Here is a 17215-nt window from a genome sequence, read left to right as displayed (position 1 = left end):
AGACCAGTCACCTCTCAAGGAGCTTTATTTGAGTGGGCGACACCCACCACACAAAATAATCACAGCAGTCAGTCCTGAGGGGAGGCCATGGAAGTGAGCAGAGGCAGGCTGGGGGATCAGGACAGGGGACTGATCTGGTCTGGGACACTGGGAAGAGTCCCTGTGGTGTCATCCATACTGAGTCTTCAAGGGTGAGTGGGACTCATCAGGGAGAAGAGGAAAGGAAGATAGGAGGAACCCACACACCCCAGATAGAGGCACAGCACATTCAAAGGGCCTGAGGTGAGAGGATAGGAGAAGGCTTGGGAGATAGGGCTAGAGAGAAGATCAGGGGCCGGGTCCCATTCCAGAGCCTGGGAGAGTCCTCTGGGTGTTTTGTCCTGAAGGCAGAGGGAGACAGGGAAGGGCTAGAGAATAGGGCCTGCCTGGGACAGAGGCGTTGATTGCTCTAATCAGGAATGTGGGCTCTAGGCAGCTGCTGAAGGAAGGGCAAGGATGCTTGGTACCGGGCAGGAGCTCCCAGGCAGGACACTGGCTGATTGCCCTGCGACCACCCTAACCCTAGAAAGAAAGTTGGTGCGCTAAGGTTTTATCTCTTCAAAGCCTCTTTTGGGCCGTCTGCCCATTTCCAGATAGTGACACTGAGGCTCAGAAGTAGGGACTTGCCCCAAGCCCTTTTGGAGTCAGCTGGGGGGCAGTGGGGTGTGAGTCCTGAGGAAACACAGGAACTTGGCTGTTTTCCCCCTTCTTCCCAGAGTATGCGGCCATCAACTCCATGTTGGACCAGATCAACTCCTGTCTAGACCACCTGGAGGAGAAGAATGACCACCTCCATGCCCGCCTTCAGGAGCTGCTGGAGTCCAACCGGCAGACGCGCCTTGAGTTCCAGCAGCAGCTCGGGGAGACCCCTGGTGATGCCAGCCTCTAGGCTGCACACGCCCCGCCAGGCCCCAGCCCTGCCTGTCTGGGCCAGACCAGCCGAGCACTCACCACCTGGCTTAGACACCTTCTCACGGTCTGGCCTTTGGGTCTCCTGGTGGGTCTGTCACTGGGCCAGCCCCCACTGCCCAGCATCCTTCCTGGGGCCAAGTGGGGACCTGCAACCCCGCCACTTGCCTGCCTGCCCAGCTCCTGAGTCCTCCTCTCCTCCCAGGATCGAGGGTCCACATTAAACGGGTCCCCCATACCACTGTGCCCCTCTTCTCTGTGTGCTGGGATGAGGACTTCAGTGGCCACTGGAGGGGAGTGGGGTGGTCAAGGCGTCTGGGCACATCTGCCAGGGGTGGGGTTTGTGGCCATCTTGGACTGGAGGGTGCAGTGAGGTTGGGGCCTCCTCCCTACTTGGTGTGTCCCTCCCTGGCCAGCAGCTGTTTCCCAGCCTGGCTGACATGCAGTAGTGGCCCAGTGGTCCAGTGGTGCTGGACATGCCTATGGCCCTGTGGCATGCACTCAGCCTCCCAGTGTACCGGGCCTTTAACAAGACAGCTGGGACCAAGACAGGCTGCGTGACCTTGGCATTGTCCTGCTCCTGGCCTGAGTCTCCCCAGCCGGCCACTAGCAGGCTGGACTGGTTGCCTGTCTCTAAGGGTCTTCTTAAGAGAGAAGACAGCAGAACTCAGGAGCCAGTGTGGTGTGGGTCCCCTCCTGATGGTCCTCCTAGCGCTGCCTGGCTGGAGGCCGCAGCCCTGCTGAGGAACCAGGAACTCAGAGCCACAGTGCCTGAGGGGCAAGGACCCCCACACCTGCACCTCAGCTTCCACGAGGTCCAGCTAGAGAGGCCAGCATGGGCATCCAGCTCACACCTGGGTCAAATCCGGGCCACTTGCCAGCTCTGTGACCTTTGGCAAGTCACTTGACCTTGCTAGGCCTCAGTTTCTTCATCTATAATTTGGAAGTAGCCACATGACCACCTTCTAGGGTGACAGTGAAGTTTAGAAACCACTTTCCTAACCCTGATAACATGATTAAGAGGGAAACAGGCTTAGAAAGGTCAAGTGCCTCATGAGTCCCTGGTTTTCAGGGAGCCTGTCATTGGTCTCCCCGTTCTGCCCCGACATGGTTCCCAGAGAGGCTGGGCCCTGGTTAACGGCCTAGCTGGGATGCCCCCTTCCCCTGTTCACCAGACAGAAGTGCTGGTGGGAACTGCATCACCAAGATGACCTTCTTTTATTGGATTTTGAGTAAAAACACCAACCACGTCAAAGTTATGCATATACACTCCTAGAAAGCATTAGTAGATAGGGACCCAGAAGGGTCTAGGCTCAGGTTTTGAGGCGAGTTGAGCGCCGGGGAGGGGGTGGAGGGTTGGGGGGTTGAGCTGTCACCTTGCTGGTGGTTTTGGCCACGTCCTGGGTTCTGGGCTGGCTGGGTGGGCGGCCGCTACCGCCATGGGAGGTGAACAGTGCAGTCAAAGCATTCCGGGCATTGATGGCGCACCGACGGCTCACGGGCCGGGAGGTGGGGCTGGGGTTCTTGGCTGCCTTGTATTTCTGGATACAGAGGATGCCAGAGAAGTCAGGGCTCCCTGCCTATCTGGGGTGCTCCCAGCCAGCAATTCCTTCCCCAGCCCCAAGCAAGACAGCATCACTGCTGTGTGACCCCATGTAATACTGTCAGCCTCTCTGGGCCAGGGCTCTGCAGTTAACAGCCCGGCCCTCAGCAGCCCCCAGAACCATAATAGAAAGAGCCCAGCCCCATACCAGCTTGGATTTCCTCCTAGTTGTGTGAGTGGGCTGGGGCTGAGGCTAAGCATAAGAGAGGTGGCCACTGACCATCCCCACCAGCTTGGTCAGAGGCTGGGGCCCTGGGAAGGGCAGGGTGGGAGGATGTTCAGCTCACCTGCAGGTTCTCAAAGTGGGCCAGGGACTTGCAGTGGGAGAGCTGTGCGCCCGAGTTGCTGTGGTAGAACTTGTGGCAGATGCGGCACACGTAGCCCATCACAGGCACCAGGAAGTCCACGCCTGAGGGACAGACAGCAGGGTCCACACACATCCCTGGAACCAGCCAGGTGTCCGCCCTCCCTAGGGGCCCATTTGCTCCCCACCTTCTAGGCAGGAGTAGAAGAGCCAAGAAAAAGCAGGGCATAGGCTGTCTGGCCAGAGTGTCTGGGCTGGCATCTGGGGGTGCCGGGAGGCCGAGCCCCAGCAGCCCCTGCGTGCAGGCCCAGGGCCGGGCTCTTACCGTATGCAGTGTTGGGGCTGTAGGTCTCCGAGCCCTTCCACTCCTCTATGGATATATCTCTGGACCTCACCTGGAGACATGCAAGCGTGTACCTTGAATTTGACTCCCTGAGACCCCTCCCAGATGCAGGTCAGTAGCCTGGAGCCCCCCCATGTCCTCAAATGCAACATCCCCTGGACTTCCAGGCTGTTGTGGGTGGCATCTGCTGAGCCTTGACATGCTCCTCTTGCTCCCAGAGGCCCTGCTGGTTTGTGTTTTCTAGCCTCCACTCAATCGGTCCCCTCCTCCAGGCAGCCCCCCTGCTCCTGCTGTGGCGTAATCCACACCAAGTCTGCTCAACACAACGTGTCACCTCACTGCAACCCCATGACAGCCCTCTATGGTTGCACCCATTTCACATTAGAGGACACTGAGGCCCTGGAGACATAACTCACTTGCTGGTTTGTGGAGGGGTGGGGTGGTGAATCCCGGGAGCTCAAATCAGAGTCCAAACTCACCTGTGAGCCCCGCCAGCTTCCCGAGTTCCTGTCCAAAACCACAGTGACCTCGGTCCTGAGGTGGGTTTCAGATGGGGTTCAAGGACCCGCATCTCACCTACTAGACATGAGCCCCTCTCGTAAGAGGCCATGGTCTCTGGCCCCGTGGGCCCTTGTGTCTGCAGCGCCCGCCCACTCACCAGGCAAAGAGTGCCAGGAGTGACAACCAACCCCTCTGCTGCGCCTTTCCGGGGATCACCCTGGACTGTAAGGGGGACAACCAGGCAAGGACCAGGCCGTGGTCCTCACCTGTCCCTGTGTCTAGCACCAGAGCCCAGCTCAGAACAGGGGACCGGAAACATCTGTTAAACTGGGACGAATCCAATTCTTTGCAAGATTCTGCAACGAATCTGATTCTCCTGGGAGGCAGCAGAACTGGGCCAGCAAAGGCTCGGGCTGCAGAGACCCGCTTCATGTCATCCAATAAGATGAAATGCCAGGACGGAGCATGGTGCCTGCCCAGTGCAGCAAACAGGAAGTGCTCGAGAAATGTCAGCTGCTAACGTCATCACTGTCGCCTTACACTGAGTCCTGCACACTACCTAGCTGCTGCCTCTGCCTTTCCCGACTCTGTCCCACCCTTTCCCTTCCTCCACACAGGCCAGCCTCCCAGAGCCCTGCATGCTCCACCTGCCACTCAGCAGTTAGCCTGATGCATATGGACAGATACGAATAATAGGGTTCATAATAAATTGTGGCCAGGTATGGTGGAACAAGCCTACGATCCCAGAGACTTGGGAGGCTGAGGCAGGACAATCCCAAGTTCAAGGCCAGCCTGGGCAACTTAGTGAGACCCTGTCTCAAAATAAAAAGGGTTGGGAATGTAGGTCAGTGGTAAAGTGCTCCTGGGTTCAAGCCCAGTATCTTCCCCGCCACACATACAAAAAAACAACTTGGCATTCATTAGTTTCTACAAATGCCAGCCCACCACCAGGCCCCCAGGGGTGGAGCGAAGACCCCCTAACTGACTCCCACAGCCCACCCTAAGCACCTGCTTGCAGAATTCCTCCTCAACCTCAATCTCTTCTTCTTCTTCTTCATCCTCCTCCTCCTCTTCTTCATCACCCTCAAAACAACCCACGGCATCCACCGTGATGAAGTGGTCCTCGTCTTGGCCAGCTATCTCCTTCTCGAGCGTCTTCAGCTGCCCAGGGGAGTAGGTGAGGGGCTCAGGTCAGTTCTGGGCAGCCACGATGCCACACACCCCTCAGTGAATCCCTCTGGGACTGCTATGGATTAGGCTGGGATAAACCTCAACCTGCTGTGTGGCCTTGGCCAAGGCTCTGTACCTCTCTGGGCCCATGTCCTCTGGGAAGGGTGTGATTACCTCCTTGGCCTTGTCCTTGTGCCCCTGGGACTTCACATGCTCTACAAACTTGCGGGGAGTCTTAAAGTAGCGGTTGCAAATGGTGCAAAAGGGTCGCAAAGACTGTTTGGCGATCTGGGGAAAGAAGAGCAAGCCATGTGGGGTAGGCAGTGTCCCCACGTGCAAGCCCCTGACTAGTGACCAGGCAGTGGCCAGTAAGGCTTCACCTATCATCCGTAAAAGTAAGGCCCACCACATCTATAAAAAGCCAGTGAGGCTCTGCCCCTGCCCTGGAACACACAAAACCACATCTCTCCCCTGTGTGGTGAGCACTGAGATGGGATGGCAGGTGGCAATGGAGGAGGACAGAGACAGGACACAAGGGAGCCGCCAGAGGACCCCTATGCCCATGGAGGAATGGCAGGGTAAGCTGGTGCCACGCCCACAATGGACAGATGGGGAACCTGGAGCCCAAAGAGGAAGCATGGTCGGCTTGTCAGAAGCCACGCTGATGGACAGACACACGGAGACTGACACTAACTCTCTGCTGGCATCCTGGCTCCCCTCCCCAGCCTCGCGCGGAGGAGAGGCGGTGCCTTCGAGGCATGCAGCCCTTCTACCTTGTGGTCCTGCGTCCTGCGGTGCTGGATCAGGTCCCCCGTGTAGTAGACCTGGCAGGTGTTGCACCAGCGTCTCGGTGGAGGCTCTCTGGTGACAATCCAAACAAGCACAGTGTGACACTATGTTCTGGTGGGAAAGACACCAGCTCTCCCAAGCGCTCCATGGATGTGATACAACTCAGGGGCTGGGGTGTGGCTCCGTGGCAGGGTGTCCTTAGCCCTGCTTCAAACCCAAGGGAAGAGTGGGGAGGGCCAGGGCTAGGCCCTAGGGTCAATGGCTCGCACCACCAAAAACAAACAAAACAAAACAAAAAAAAACCCACAAGTGTTCCAAGTTAGTGAAATTAAGGGCTCTACAAAATAAGCAAATTTACATCAGTTTTGGGGGATGTAAGAACCTAGCCCAACATCCACTGATGAAGTCGTGGTCAGACTGTGAGGCAGAGGGCTATTTAGAGGCACAAAAACTGTTCACTACCTCGTGCAGGATGATTCTGCTTTCTACTTTTTAAGAGGTAAACACAGATAGGATCATGGAAGGAGGCGGGCCAAGAGACAATGTTTATCTCTGGGCGATGGGATTATGGGAGATTTTTATCTTCTTGTGTGTGCGTGTGTGCGCGTGTCTCTGTGTGTGTGTGCGTGTCTCTGTGTGTGTGTTCTTTTAACTGAAGCCAGGTGCGATGGTCCCGCCTGTAATCCCAGCAATTTGGGAGGCCGAGGCAGGAAGATCACAAGTGTGAGGCCAGCCTGGGAAACTTGGTGAGGTCCTGTCCCAAAAATAAAAGGGGCTGGGGCTGGGCCTCAGTGGGAGGCCCCCTGGTTCAATCCTTGGTACCAAGAGAAAAAAGAAAACAGGGAGACGGCTCGGCTCCTGCGGACACAGGTGCTGCCTTTTGCCAGGTCACTGTGTGCAGAAGCTGGGGCAGTGGGTAGTCTGGCGCCTACAGGAGACGGAGCTTCTCTATAAAATAGTGTCCCCTGGATCCTCCTTCCGTAGCCTGTCCTGCATATGCAATTTTAATCTGACACGTTTCAGGTTACCGCAAGCTCCCTGCAGACCTTCCTATTAGTGGGAGGCCGCCGTTGGTCTAGCCCAGCCCCAGCTTGGATGTTTGGTGGTTCCCAGTTCCATTCTTTCGCCATTACATTAACTGCAAAGAACACCTCTGTGAGCTCCCTTCTCCTGTGCTTGTCATTATTCATCTACAGATAAAACCACGGAAGAAAGTGCTTCTCAGGGAGAACCTGCTAACAGAGACATGAGCTGCCCATGGAGGGACAGCCACCTAGCTTCTGGTCACATGAGGAATGAAAGCAGGGGCCAATCAAGAGCCCTTCTTGTCCCTCGTTCCAGCCTGGGGAGGTTCGAGCTGCAACCTGGGTACACCTCTGACCTCTGACTGAAGGGGCCTCTCGGGTTTGTTTGAATTCTGAATGAGCAGTTAACATTTTGAAATGGGGTGGTGTCACACGCCATCTGGGTTTCTAGATTCTCCTGAAAAACTAGGAGACCTTGAGCTGAGAGGCAGCTGTCCTGTAGACAGAGCCCATGTCCTGCAGTGGCCCAAGCCAAAAGTCCTGCTTCTCTGATGACACCTGCCAGCCCCTGCAGGTCTGTGATGGCTGCTGGGTCCTGACAGCTCCTGCAGCTTCCCCCAGCCCTTCTCACCCCAAGCACTAGTCCCAGAGCCAGGAGGGGGGACATTTCTGACCTCATGATGAGAGGGGGACATAGGAAACCCTCATGTCAGGCCACAAGATGACCTCATCCTTACCACTGGATCCCCAGAGTTGAGGTCACACAGGCCAGGGGGGCAGGGCTCTGTGCCACAACTCACCTCCCTTCTACATGGTTGGTCACACTGTTCCTGACTGGATGAAACCTTAAGAGATTGTCAAGAATCCTGAACCCCTGAACCCAACCCTCATCGGGCCATTTTTCAGATGGGGAAAACTAAGGTCCAAGGTCACTGAGTTAAAGGAGCCTCTGGGGAAGGACAATGCTTAATCCAAAGGCAGATTTTGCAGAGGACAGATTTAGGGCTGGGCCTGTGAGACTTCCCACCCCCCAGCACTACCTCATGCAAGATGATTCTACTTTTTACTTTTTAAGAGGTAAACACAGATAGGCTCTTGGAAGGAGGTAGGCCTTCTCCCACTCACTCCTCTTCTCTCTCCAGGACGTCCCGAGGCATGGGCAGCAGGGACAGGAGACAGGCTTGGCTCATGTGCTGGATCTCCCCAAGCCGCTGCTGGTGCTGAGCCTCCGACAGGTGGTCCTGGAATTCCTGTAGCATGAAGGAGCCAGGCATGGGCATGGGGGGTGGGCCCCAGAACATGGGCAAGGGCAGGCCAAAGGGGACGACTCCAGCCTGACTTCACGGCCAGCCTGCCATCTCAGTGAGGTCATTTCTTTTACAAAACAGCCCTGCAGGCCAGAGCAGGGACACTAAACTGAGCAGAGAATGAGTATACACACAAGCCAGGTTTACACACTGGAAGAAAGGGTCTCAAAGACAGAGAGCTCTCTGATTAACACAGGTGTCCGTGCTCTGCTCTGGGAAGGCACCGAGTAAGAAGTGTCAACAGCAATAGTAGCAGCAATGTAGGTATAAGCCTACTATTTTTTATGTTTATATTTTTTTGATACGGGGTCTACTATGCCCAGAAAGGCCTTGAACTCCTGGTTTTCCGGCTTTGGCCTCCCGAGTTGCTGGGACAACAGGTGCATGCCATGATGTGCGTGCGGCCAAGGCTGTTATTATTGATGCCACACTCACTTGCCCAGGGTTCAGGACTTCAATGACAAGTCACTGAATCTCCAGAAGCCCCAGCAAGGTGGGCCCTGTATGTTTCCTCGTCTGCTGCCAGAGGAACCAGGAGCAGGAGTGGAGCTTGCGTGCTGAGGCCCTCCCAGCTGTGCAGGGCTGATTGGAACCCGGTCTGCCTGACTAGGATCCCACCCTCCTGGCTGGTCAGCAAATGCGGACCAACGGAGGCCCAGCTGCCTGGGGCAGGGCTGGTGAGCCCAGTGCCCACCCTGTGGCAGCGGTGGAAAGGGCAGTCTGTGCAGGCCGTGGAGACCCCCACCCTTCCTGCCCACTGCCCTTCCCACGGGCCCAGCTCTGAGCACCTGCTGGCTGGTGCAGCTGGCCTTGCAGATGTAGCAGAAGAACTGGAGAGCCTGCCTGGAGGGCGCGGGGGCCGCAGGGCTGGCGGAGGTGCAGTCACCGGGACGGGACACAGGCGTGAGGGACACAGTGCTAAATGCCCGGCTGTTGCTGCTCTGTAGGATGGTGACCTTCAGGGAGCCCCCGGCACCCCACATCTACAGCAGGAGCAGGAGCAGAGCTTCCACTATCTGGGTGCCTAGGGCAAGCCGGCCCCAGGGCTAAACGCCTATGAGCATCGTCCCTAGAGTCTCAGACAGTGGGACTCTGGGCTGGCAGGTGAGGACGGGAGCTCACAAAGTTAGAAAGTCCTGTGGCCCGGATTTGAGCCCGGACCTGCCCAACTCCAAAGCCCACCCACACCACCTCGTGCAGGACGGGTGGGGAAACTGAGACCCGAAAAGGGAAGGGGCCTGACCGTAGCTCCACTGTGAGCTGTGAGCCAAGCCCCACAGGGAAGCTCCCACGTGGGTGACGATGTCCCCTATGAGAGGAGACTGAGGGCTCTAGTTTGGGGATGGGCTCACTGGAAGGGACTCTTGTCACCAAAAGCACCTAGAGGCCTTTGGAGCGGAGGCTGTGCAGGCAACTGACAGTGGTGGCGGGGGTGGGGTGGGGTGTTCATGCAGACAAACCCATCACCCCCTATCTGCTCTGCCCGCACAGCCAGGCAGGGCTGCCGTCCCTGCACATGGGGGACATGCACAGAGCCCCTGAGGTGGCCTGGGCAGGGGTGCCATCCCGCCATTGCCCTCTGGGGCTCTCGTGCTGCCACATTTCCACTCTACCCACCCCCAGCATCTCCCTGGCTCTTTTTTCACATTCTCCCACATCCAGGCCGCTGGCTGGCTCCTCCTGGCTCGCTCCCACGCTGACCTGGGTATCCACTGGCTCCGGAGAGGCCACCTCTGTGCCTGAAATGACAGGTGTGCACCTTTTTTCAGGGTCCCTCTGCCTTTTCTGCCCACAGCCAAGATCTTGAAATCCTGGGTTCCAGGCCCAGCCGTCAGGCTCTGGCAGCACCCGTGGCAGCTGGACAGTGCCAGGGAAAAAAGAAGGGCCTGGGCAGAGCCGTGCCAGCACCAGAAGGGCTAGGAGCCACCTCACTCACCTCCCCCAGCCTCCACTGCATCCGGCGCCGGTGCCTCCAGCACCGTGGCATGAGCCGGAGCTGGCGTTGGCTCAGGCGCTGGCACATACCCCGGTGGCTGGGCCTGCGGCTGACCCTGGGTCTGCGCTGGCACCTGAGCGGAAGGCTGCTCCTGCGGCTGCTCTGATGGCTGCTTCAGGGCCTGTGCCTGCATGTGGCGCTGTGGCTGCGTCTGTGTCTGGGCCTGCTTCTGCCGCTGTGGCTGCACCTGCTCTGGGGGCTGCGAAGGGGCCAGTGGCTTCCCCTGATTCTGCTCCAGCCCTAAGTGCTCGGGGCAGGTCTGAGTTTGTGCTTGTTTGTGCAGTTTTGGCTGCACCTGGGTGTCCGCTGGCGGCATCTGTCGCTGAGTCTGTGGCTGTACTTGAGGCTGGAATCGTGGCTTCCCTTGGGCCTCCAGTGGCTCAGGCAGCAGCCCTGGGGTTTGCGTCTGCTTCAGTGCTGTCATCCAGGTCTGTGGCTGCCCTGGAGGCCCGTTCTCTGTGGGCTCCTCTGAGCTTTGGATCAAAAGATCAAAATCATGTCTTTCAAGAGGTTGCAGAGGTCCCCAGTAAGGCCAAGACCCAATTCCAACTTTAGCTCTTCCACTAAAAGTGAGGGCTTTGGACAACTCCTTGGCTTATCTGGGCCTCAGTCTCCTTCTTTTGTTTTTTCTTTTTGTGGTGCTGGGGATTGAACCAGGGCCTCATGCATGCTAGGCAAGCACCCTACCACTGAGCCACATCCCCAGCCCTAGACCTCAGTTTCCCCTAAATAAGTTGGAGAAGACTGTTCTCTCCCACAGCTTGCTCACAAGCATCTAAACAGCCTTGTAAACACCTACTCTCTAAGGTCCCAGGGGCGCATGTTCACCTCTCCAACCTGCCACCACTCAGGCTTCCAGGTGGCTCAGCCTCAGTGAAACACCAGGGTCTGACCTGAAGCCTCCCCAGGGAGGAGCAGAAATAAGTCTCACAGGCCAAAGCCCCTCCTTGCTCCAACTCCACTGAAGGGAGCACCCACTATCTTTGCAGGAATGAGCGCAGGGCACCTGGGCCCGGGGCGCTGCCAACATCAGTTACCTCTTGGTCCTCTTGGCTGGTGGCTCCGAGGCCTCACAGGGCTTAGGCTTAGGTGCTCGAGTGTGTTTTTCGCTAGTGATGGCCTCTGGGCAGGAGCACAGCCCCTGATCTGAAACAGAGGCGGGCAAGGAGAGAGAGATCAGGCAGAATGCGTGTGAGTTCCAGGTGGGCCCGGGCTCTCCCCTCCAAGAATCCCTGCCTCCCACATCTGCCTCCATTACGCTGACCCTGCTCCCACTGCCCCAACCCACGTCCCCTCTGAAGGGCCAGCAGCCTCCCTCCCTCACCTTCAGCTGTGTCCAGTTGGAACTCTCTGGCTTCCTCAGACCCCTCTGGGGGGTCTGACCTGTCTTCCTCAGGCATCGTCTGAGAAGAGGAATCCTGCTTCCTTTTAGAAACCATTTCTGACACCTACCACCCAGATGTCCAAGAGCAGCCCCACAGGACCCTCTGGCCTCAGTGTCTCCACTCTCCCTTGGCCCTCTCTGTGTGTCCACGCTGGCCCTATCTCTGGTCAAGTACTGGGCCTCTTCCTGCCCCACACCTTTGCCCGAGCCTCAAAGGCATTTCTTAGAGGAAATCTTCCTGACTCCAGACTAGGTCCAGACCCCTCATTCAGGCCACCAGGCCTTCAGCTTCCCTTCTGAGGCATTTTCCAGTCTTAACTGGTTGGAGCATTATTTGCATTAAGTCTCTCCACCAGCCCCCGAGACCTGCAAGAGGGTCAGGCCAGAGGCCACATGTGCACTACTCACCGAGGCCCAGTTGGTTCCTGGGCACCTGGGAAAGGCTCCCATAACCTGCTGCAGCCTCTACATTCCTCCTGCTAAGTCCGCTATACAAGGCTGAGCAGGAAACACAACTGAACCCCACATCATTGCATCCCCAAAACTACCTATTCTGGGCCCCTCAGAAACTACCCAGCTCTTACCCTGCACAACCAGCTCCCCATCTGGGGCTCATGGGCCTGATCCTAGGCCTGTCTCGCCCACCCCAGCTCTGAACCATAGTTTTCCCACAAGTGGTTCAGAGGTAGAGTGTGGACCTAGCATGTGCCAGGCCTTGGACTCCATCCCCAGCACTGCAAAAAGCCAAATGAATAAATGCTACTTTTATCTTAAGAGGGAACTGCCTACAAAATTTTAAACTGTCTAAATTAATTACCATACATAGAAGAAAAAGAGAAGCTGGCGATACAGCTCAGTGGTAGAGCACTTGCCTAGTGTGCGTGAGGCCCTGGCTTCAATCCCCAGTACCAAGAGGAAAAAAGAAAGGTAAACGCACCTGGGGTAGCACAATCTAAAGGTTCTTATTCACCCTTCCCCTGATAAACACACAAGGCTGAGACTTGCACAAGGAACCACCTCCTCCCAAAGCATCCTGTCCCTAAGCTTCCTGGTGGTTCCCTGCCCACACACTGCTCCTGAGTGCAGTCTGGAGTTTTGGGTATTTTCTTGGTCCTGAGGTTGGAACCCAGGACTCTGCATGTGCCATGCAAGACCTTTACCAAGAAACTGACTTACATTCCCAGGCCTCACTCTTTTTTTTTTTTAACTCAGGGCACTCAACCACTGAGCCACATCCCCAGTCTTATTTTGTATTTTATTTAGAGACAGGGTCTCTTTGAGTTACTTAGGGCCTTGATAAATTGCTGAGGCTGGCTTTGAACTTGCGCTCCTCCTGCATCAGCCTCCTGAGCCACTGGGATTACAGGTGTGCGCCACTGAACCTGTTCCCAATTCACTTTTTACATTAATCACAGGTTGAAATGATAATATTTTTCATATGCTGAGATAAATAAAATATATCAGTAAAATAAATTTCTCTTGTTTTTGATCTTTTTAATGTGGTTACCAGAAGACTTTAAATCACATATATAATATATTAAATATCATATTTTATTTCCACTAGGCAGTGCTGCTTAAAGAGAAATGTTAAGTAAATAAGTAAATATAATGCTGGTATAATACTGGTAAAATCATATTGGTGGGGCTGGGCTGTAGCTCAGTGGTGGAGGGCTTGCCTAGCACGTGTGAGGCACTGGGTTTGATCCTCAGCACCACATATAAATAAATAAAATAAAGGTATTGTGTTTATATATACATATATAAAACATTGAGACCGAGCATGGTGGCACACGCTGTAATCCTAGGGACTCAGGAGGCTGAGGCAGGAGGATTCAGAGTTCAAAGCCAGCCTCAGCAACTCAGCAAAACCCTAAGCAACTTAGCGAGACCCTATCTCTAAACAAAATTCAAAAAAAGGGCTGGGGATGTGTCTCAGTGGTTAAGCGTCCCTGAGTTCAATTCCCAGAACCAAAAAGAAAAAGAAAATCACATCAGAGACACAGGACTATTTGATTTGAAATCTGGGAAACACTAGGCGAGTGTGACCCCCTCCCCAGTTCACAGATGAAGACCCCCAGGCACAAAGAGGAATGTGGCCCACCTGAAGGCCCGGGCAAGCCCTCCCAACCCCCATCCCAGCCACCACTCACCTTGCGATTGGTGAAAGAGGGGGCCCGACTCTGTTTCTGGGGCATCCGCCCTGACAGGTTGAGCTGGGAGGGATTAATGGGGACCCCAACAGGAGGGGGGCCCAGCAGGGACTGGCGGGTGGCCTGGGGGAAGAACTGCTGCAGATTTGGGGGTGCCAGCTGGGGTGGTGTCAGGCTAGGGGCTGTCAAGGTCGGGGTGGCCATGCTGTAGCCCCGGAGGTTGCCTGCAGGCAGGAAGAGAGAAGAGGGCTCACACCATGATTGGGTGGTAGAGGCAAGGGTCATGGGTCAGCTCCCAAAACATTCTGAGAATATCAGAGAATTCTCAGGAGACCCTTCCTGCCCCAGGGCAGCCAGAGGGAAGAGTAGAGCAGAAGGCTCAGTCCTACCTCAGACACTGTGGCAAAGGAGGCTTTAGGGCAGATTTCCTTCTCTGCTGGGGGTTGAGGTTGCCCCCCCCCACATGCCTCTGGGTCAGGGTCAGTGGCTTGAGCACCCCAGCAATCCTGCTCATTCTCAGGCATGCTTTAGGGCACCCCTCAGGTATGGGAGACCCAGCACAGGGCCCACAGGGAGAACCGGCAAGAGTATGGTCCCTGAATAATGAGGCCCCTCTGCCCCACTAGCTGCCTTCCATCAAAGGCCCACCAGAGCCAGGCACTGGGCCAAGCATGGTCCATCACCGTGTCTGTCGCCTGGCCTGTCAGGCATCAGGGCAGGCATTATGATCTTCCCCAACAGTAAAAGGGAGGAACAACTTGCACGATCTCTATGAGGGGCTATTCCCTCTGTAGAGGCTCCATCAACTCCACAAATCCTGCAGCCCTCCCTTCAGAAGTCTCTCTCCCAAAGGCCTTCCCAGATCCTCTGTGTTCCCACAGCCCCTGATCCAGGGCCAGCCGCATAATTTCCTTGCCTGCTTCCTGCTGAACCTTATCTGACTCAGCTCAGCACCTCAGTGAAGGCACAGAGCCTGGGAAATGTTTGAGGCATGAAAGAGAGTTAGAACTCCGTCCCAATGCTCAGACAGGAAACACAGGGGTTAAAGCCTGGGTCAGTTTTCCTGTAAGAGCTGGGTTCAAATCCAGACCGCAGAGTATGAGGTCTGTGTCCTTAAACAAATCTATCCCCTGCTTTAAGCCTCAGTTCCTTTATCTATAAAATAGCGATTGCCTCACAATGTTTTACGAAAATTCAATAGAATTCAATAAATATAAGTGTGCATGGTATATTGTAAGTGTTCAATTGATATAACTTAATGCAAACACATACATACATATATGCAGAGAGCCAACCAACACTTAAAAACAACAGGACAAAAGATGGAATACCTTCAAAGAAAGATAGAAAGGACATGGACAAGTCACAAAAAGAAATTGGGGCTGGAGCTGGGGCTCAGTGGCAAAGCACTTGCCTAGCACATGTGAGGCACTGGGTTCGATCCTCAGCGCCACATACAAAGATAAATAAAATAGAGGCATGCTGTCCATCTACAACCACATACACACAAAAAAATACAAATGTTTAACAGATAAATATAAAAATGTTCAACTGTACTAGCACTCCAGGAAATGTACATTAAAACATTAATGACACAGCTCTTTTATTTTGCCAACCAACTTAGTAAATTATATGTATATGTATACATTTATATATTATATATTATATATAAAAAAAGCAGATAATACCCAATGTTGCCGTGGGCATGGTGAGACCGGCACTGTCATACGTGGCTGATGGCATTGCAAACTGGTCCAGTCCTTTAGGAAAGCAAGTTGGCAATATTTATCAAAAGCCATAAAACATCCATCCCCTCAACTCAGTCATTCTACTTTTGGGAATCTATTCAAAGAAAAAAGTCTCAAACATCACATTTCTATTAAAATAGAAAAAAGAACAGCTGAGAAGGCTTAGGTAAGCAAGGGCACGTCCCTCTGATGAAATATTATACAGCTGTTAAAATGGCTTTGGCAGAGAATGTCAAATTATATATGGTTAAAGATCATGCTGTTCTATTCAGTAAAAAAGAGCCTCTCACTTATGTCAATCACAATAGTCTATACAATTCCACAAGTTTCTGTTTTCCCACCTCCCCACCCTTTTTTACATGTTATTTTTTCTCTTTGAAAAGTGTGACTTTTAATATGCAAAAGTAAAAGGGGGAAATAGGGTTAGGCACATAGTTTAGTGGTAGAATTCTCACCCAGCACCTGCAAGGGCCTAGGTTCAATACAGTACTGAAAAAAAACTGTGTGTGTGTGTGTGTGTGTGTGTGTGTGTGAGAGAGAGGGGGGGGGAATGTCTATGTATACACTGGGGGTCCTTGTGTCTGGTTTCCGTTCTCATCTATACAGCTGTCATGTGGAAGTCAGCATCAGCTTCCAGGACTATCCACACTCATGAGGCCCTGGCAAAGCTGAAGAGGTGACCATCCAGTCAGCTCCTGCCTGTTGTGCAGGATCATCTTGGGCACATGCTCCCTTTCTGGGCCTCAGTGCTTTCATTAGGATTGTTGGTGTACCTTCCCTTGGGGTCATCAGTAGTGTCAGGAGCAGCAGCCTGGAAGGAAGAGCTGACACTGTTTTCCATATGGGGACACTGAGGCAAGGGCACAGCCTTAATGCTCAAGGCCCACTGCTTAGGAGGTCTAGCTGGGCCACTGCTGGTGTGCTGTGTGACCTAGGGCAAGGGACTTCCTTTCTCAGCTTCCTCATTGGCCAGATGGCATCTAATCTGAATGTCAGTGAGGTATATGGAGCACTGCCCAGAGAGCCAGCGTCATGGCCCAGGGCACTCCTCAGTCTGTCTGCAGATGGACCTGCATTCAGCTGAGCAGCTTAGAGTCTTTCAACCCCTGGAGCCTGGGTGTCCTTAACTGTGGGTCAGGGCCCTCTCAGGATCACTGTGATTTGGTGAGACTGAGTGCTTGGCTTGCTGGGGAGCCAGTGTCCACACAGGATGCAAAGGGGCCTGAGTCATACCTTGTAACTGCTGCAAAAGCAAAGCTCTCTGGAGCATGGAGCCATTGAGGAAGGAGGCCGAGTGGGTGCCCTGGAGACTCAGAAGCTGCTGCTGGGGCTGCTGCTGGGGGAGGCCCCTGTGTGTTTGGAGGGAGTGTCAGAGGGTGGTTGGGAAAGTTAGAACCACCTTCCTCCTTGAGACCCCCATCTCCTGAGCCCACCCTCCCACACAGATGGAGGATCCCCTTGGGGGTGGGAGGTGATGAGCTCTAGGACTCAAAACAAGGATGCCCTGGGACAAAGGACTGAATGGAGGTGCTGCAAGACATGGGTGAGAGTGAGGCCTCCATCCCCCAAGTGGGAAACTCACCTGCTGACAGCCATGGGCAAGGGGGCCTGTGGTGGGGGCTGCTGCAGCAGCTGCTGGAGCTGCAGCAATTGCTGCTGCTGCAGCTGCTGCTGCTGGAACTGCTGCTGCTGCTGGTTGAACATGGAGGCTAAGGGAGGGAAGCGGAGTAAGGCCGGGTCCCCACCATGGGTCAGTCCTGATGCCCTCCCCTCGCCTCCAAGGCCATACACACCAACCCACAGTCGCAAACACCGGCGCTGAGCGGCACAGCTTCACTCCCAGCCCTGCCAGGGGAAAGCCACATTTGTACCCCTTTCCTTCCAATCCGCCCCCAGTCCTGCCAGGCTCAGGATTCAGCCACTTTCCTTGCCAATTTCCTTCCAATC

At 54.7% G+C, this 17215-nt stretch overlaps 2 protein-coding genes across 7 annotated transcripts in view; one reads left to right on the top strand and one right to left on the bottom strand.

Annotated features, from left to right (window-relative positions):
* Bbln (bublin coiled coil protein) overlaps positions 1-1186 on the top strand; it is a 21950-nt gene extending 20764 nt beyond the window's left edge. The window contains exon 4 of the mRNA XM_015497529.2: positions 756-1186. Within this exon, the coding sequence (XP_015353015.2) occupies positions 756-928 (173 nt within the window). The 3' untranslated portion in view covers positions 929-1186. The remainder of the gene's footprint in view (positions 1-755) is intronic.
* Ciz1 (CDKN1A interacting zinc finger protein 1) overlaps positions 1-17215 on the bottom strand; it is an 18419-nt gene extending 1204 nt beyond the window's left edge. Inside the window, exons 1-18 of one of the 6 annotated variants that reach the window (XM_048812972.1) lie at positions 17062-17215; positions 16851-16977; positions 16502-16617; positions 15209-15280; positions 13521-13744; positions 11311-11404; positions 11024-11132; positions 9927-10459; positions 9608-9729; positions 8779-8973; positions 7809-7933; positions 5643-5730; positions 5044-5157; positions 4708-4860; positions 3181-3250; positions 2839-2960; positions 2325-2489; positions 8-380 (exon numbers count right to left, since the gene is read on the bottom strand). In XM_048812972.1, the coding sequence (XP_048668929.1) occupies positions 186-380; positions 2325-2489; positions 2839-2960; positions 3181-3250; positions 4708-4860; positions 5044-5157; positions 5643-5730; positions 7809-7933; positions 8779-8973; positions 9608-9729; positions 9927-10459; positions 11024-11132; positions 11311-11404; positions 13521-13744; positions 15209-15280; positions 16502-16617; positions 16851-16972 (2619 nt within the window). In that variant the 5' untranslated portion in view covers positions 16973-16977; positions 17062-17215 and the 3' untranslated portion in view covers positions 8-185. The other 5 variants (XM_048812971.1, XM_048812974.1, XM_015497527.2 and 2 more) reach the window with 5 other exon arrangements.

Source organism: Marmota marmota, unplaced genomic scaffold (genome assembly GCF_001458135.2).
Source record: "Marmota marmota marmota unplaced genomic scaffold, marMar, whole genome shotgun sequence".
In the NCBI taxonomy this organism is placed as follows: domain Eukaryota; kingdom Metazoa; phylum Chordata; class Mammalia; order Rodentia; family Sciuridae; genus Marmota; species Marmota marmota.
This window is presented reverse-complemented; position numbering and strand designations above follow the sequence as displayed.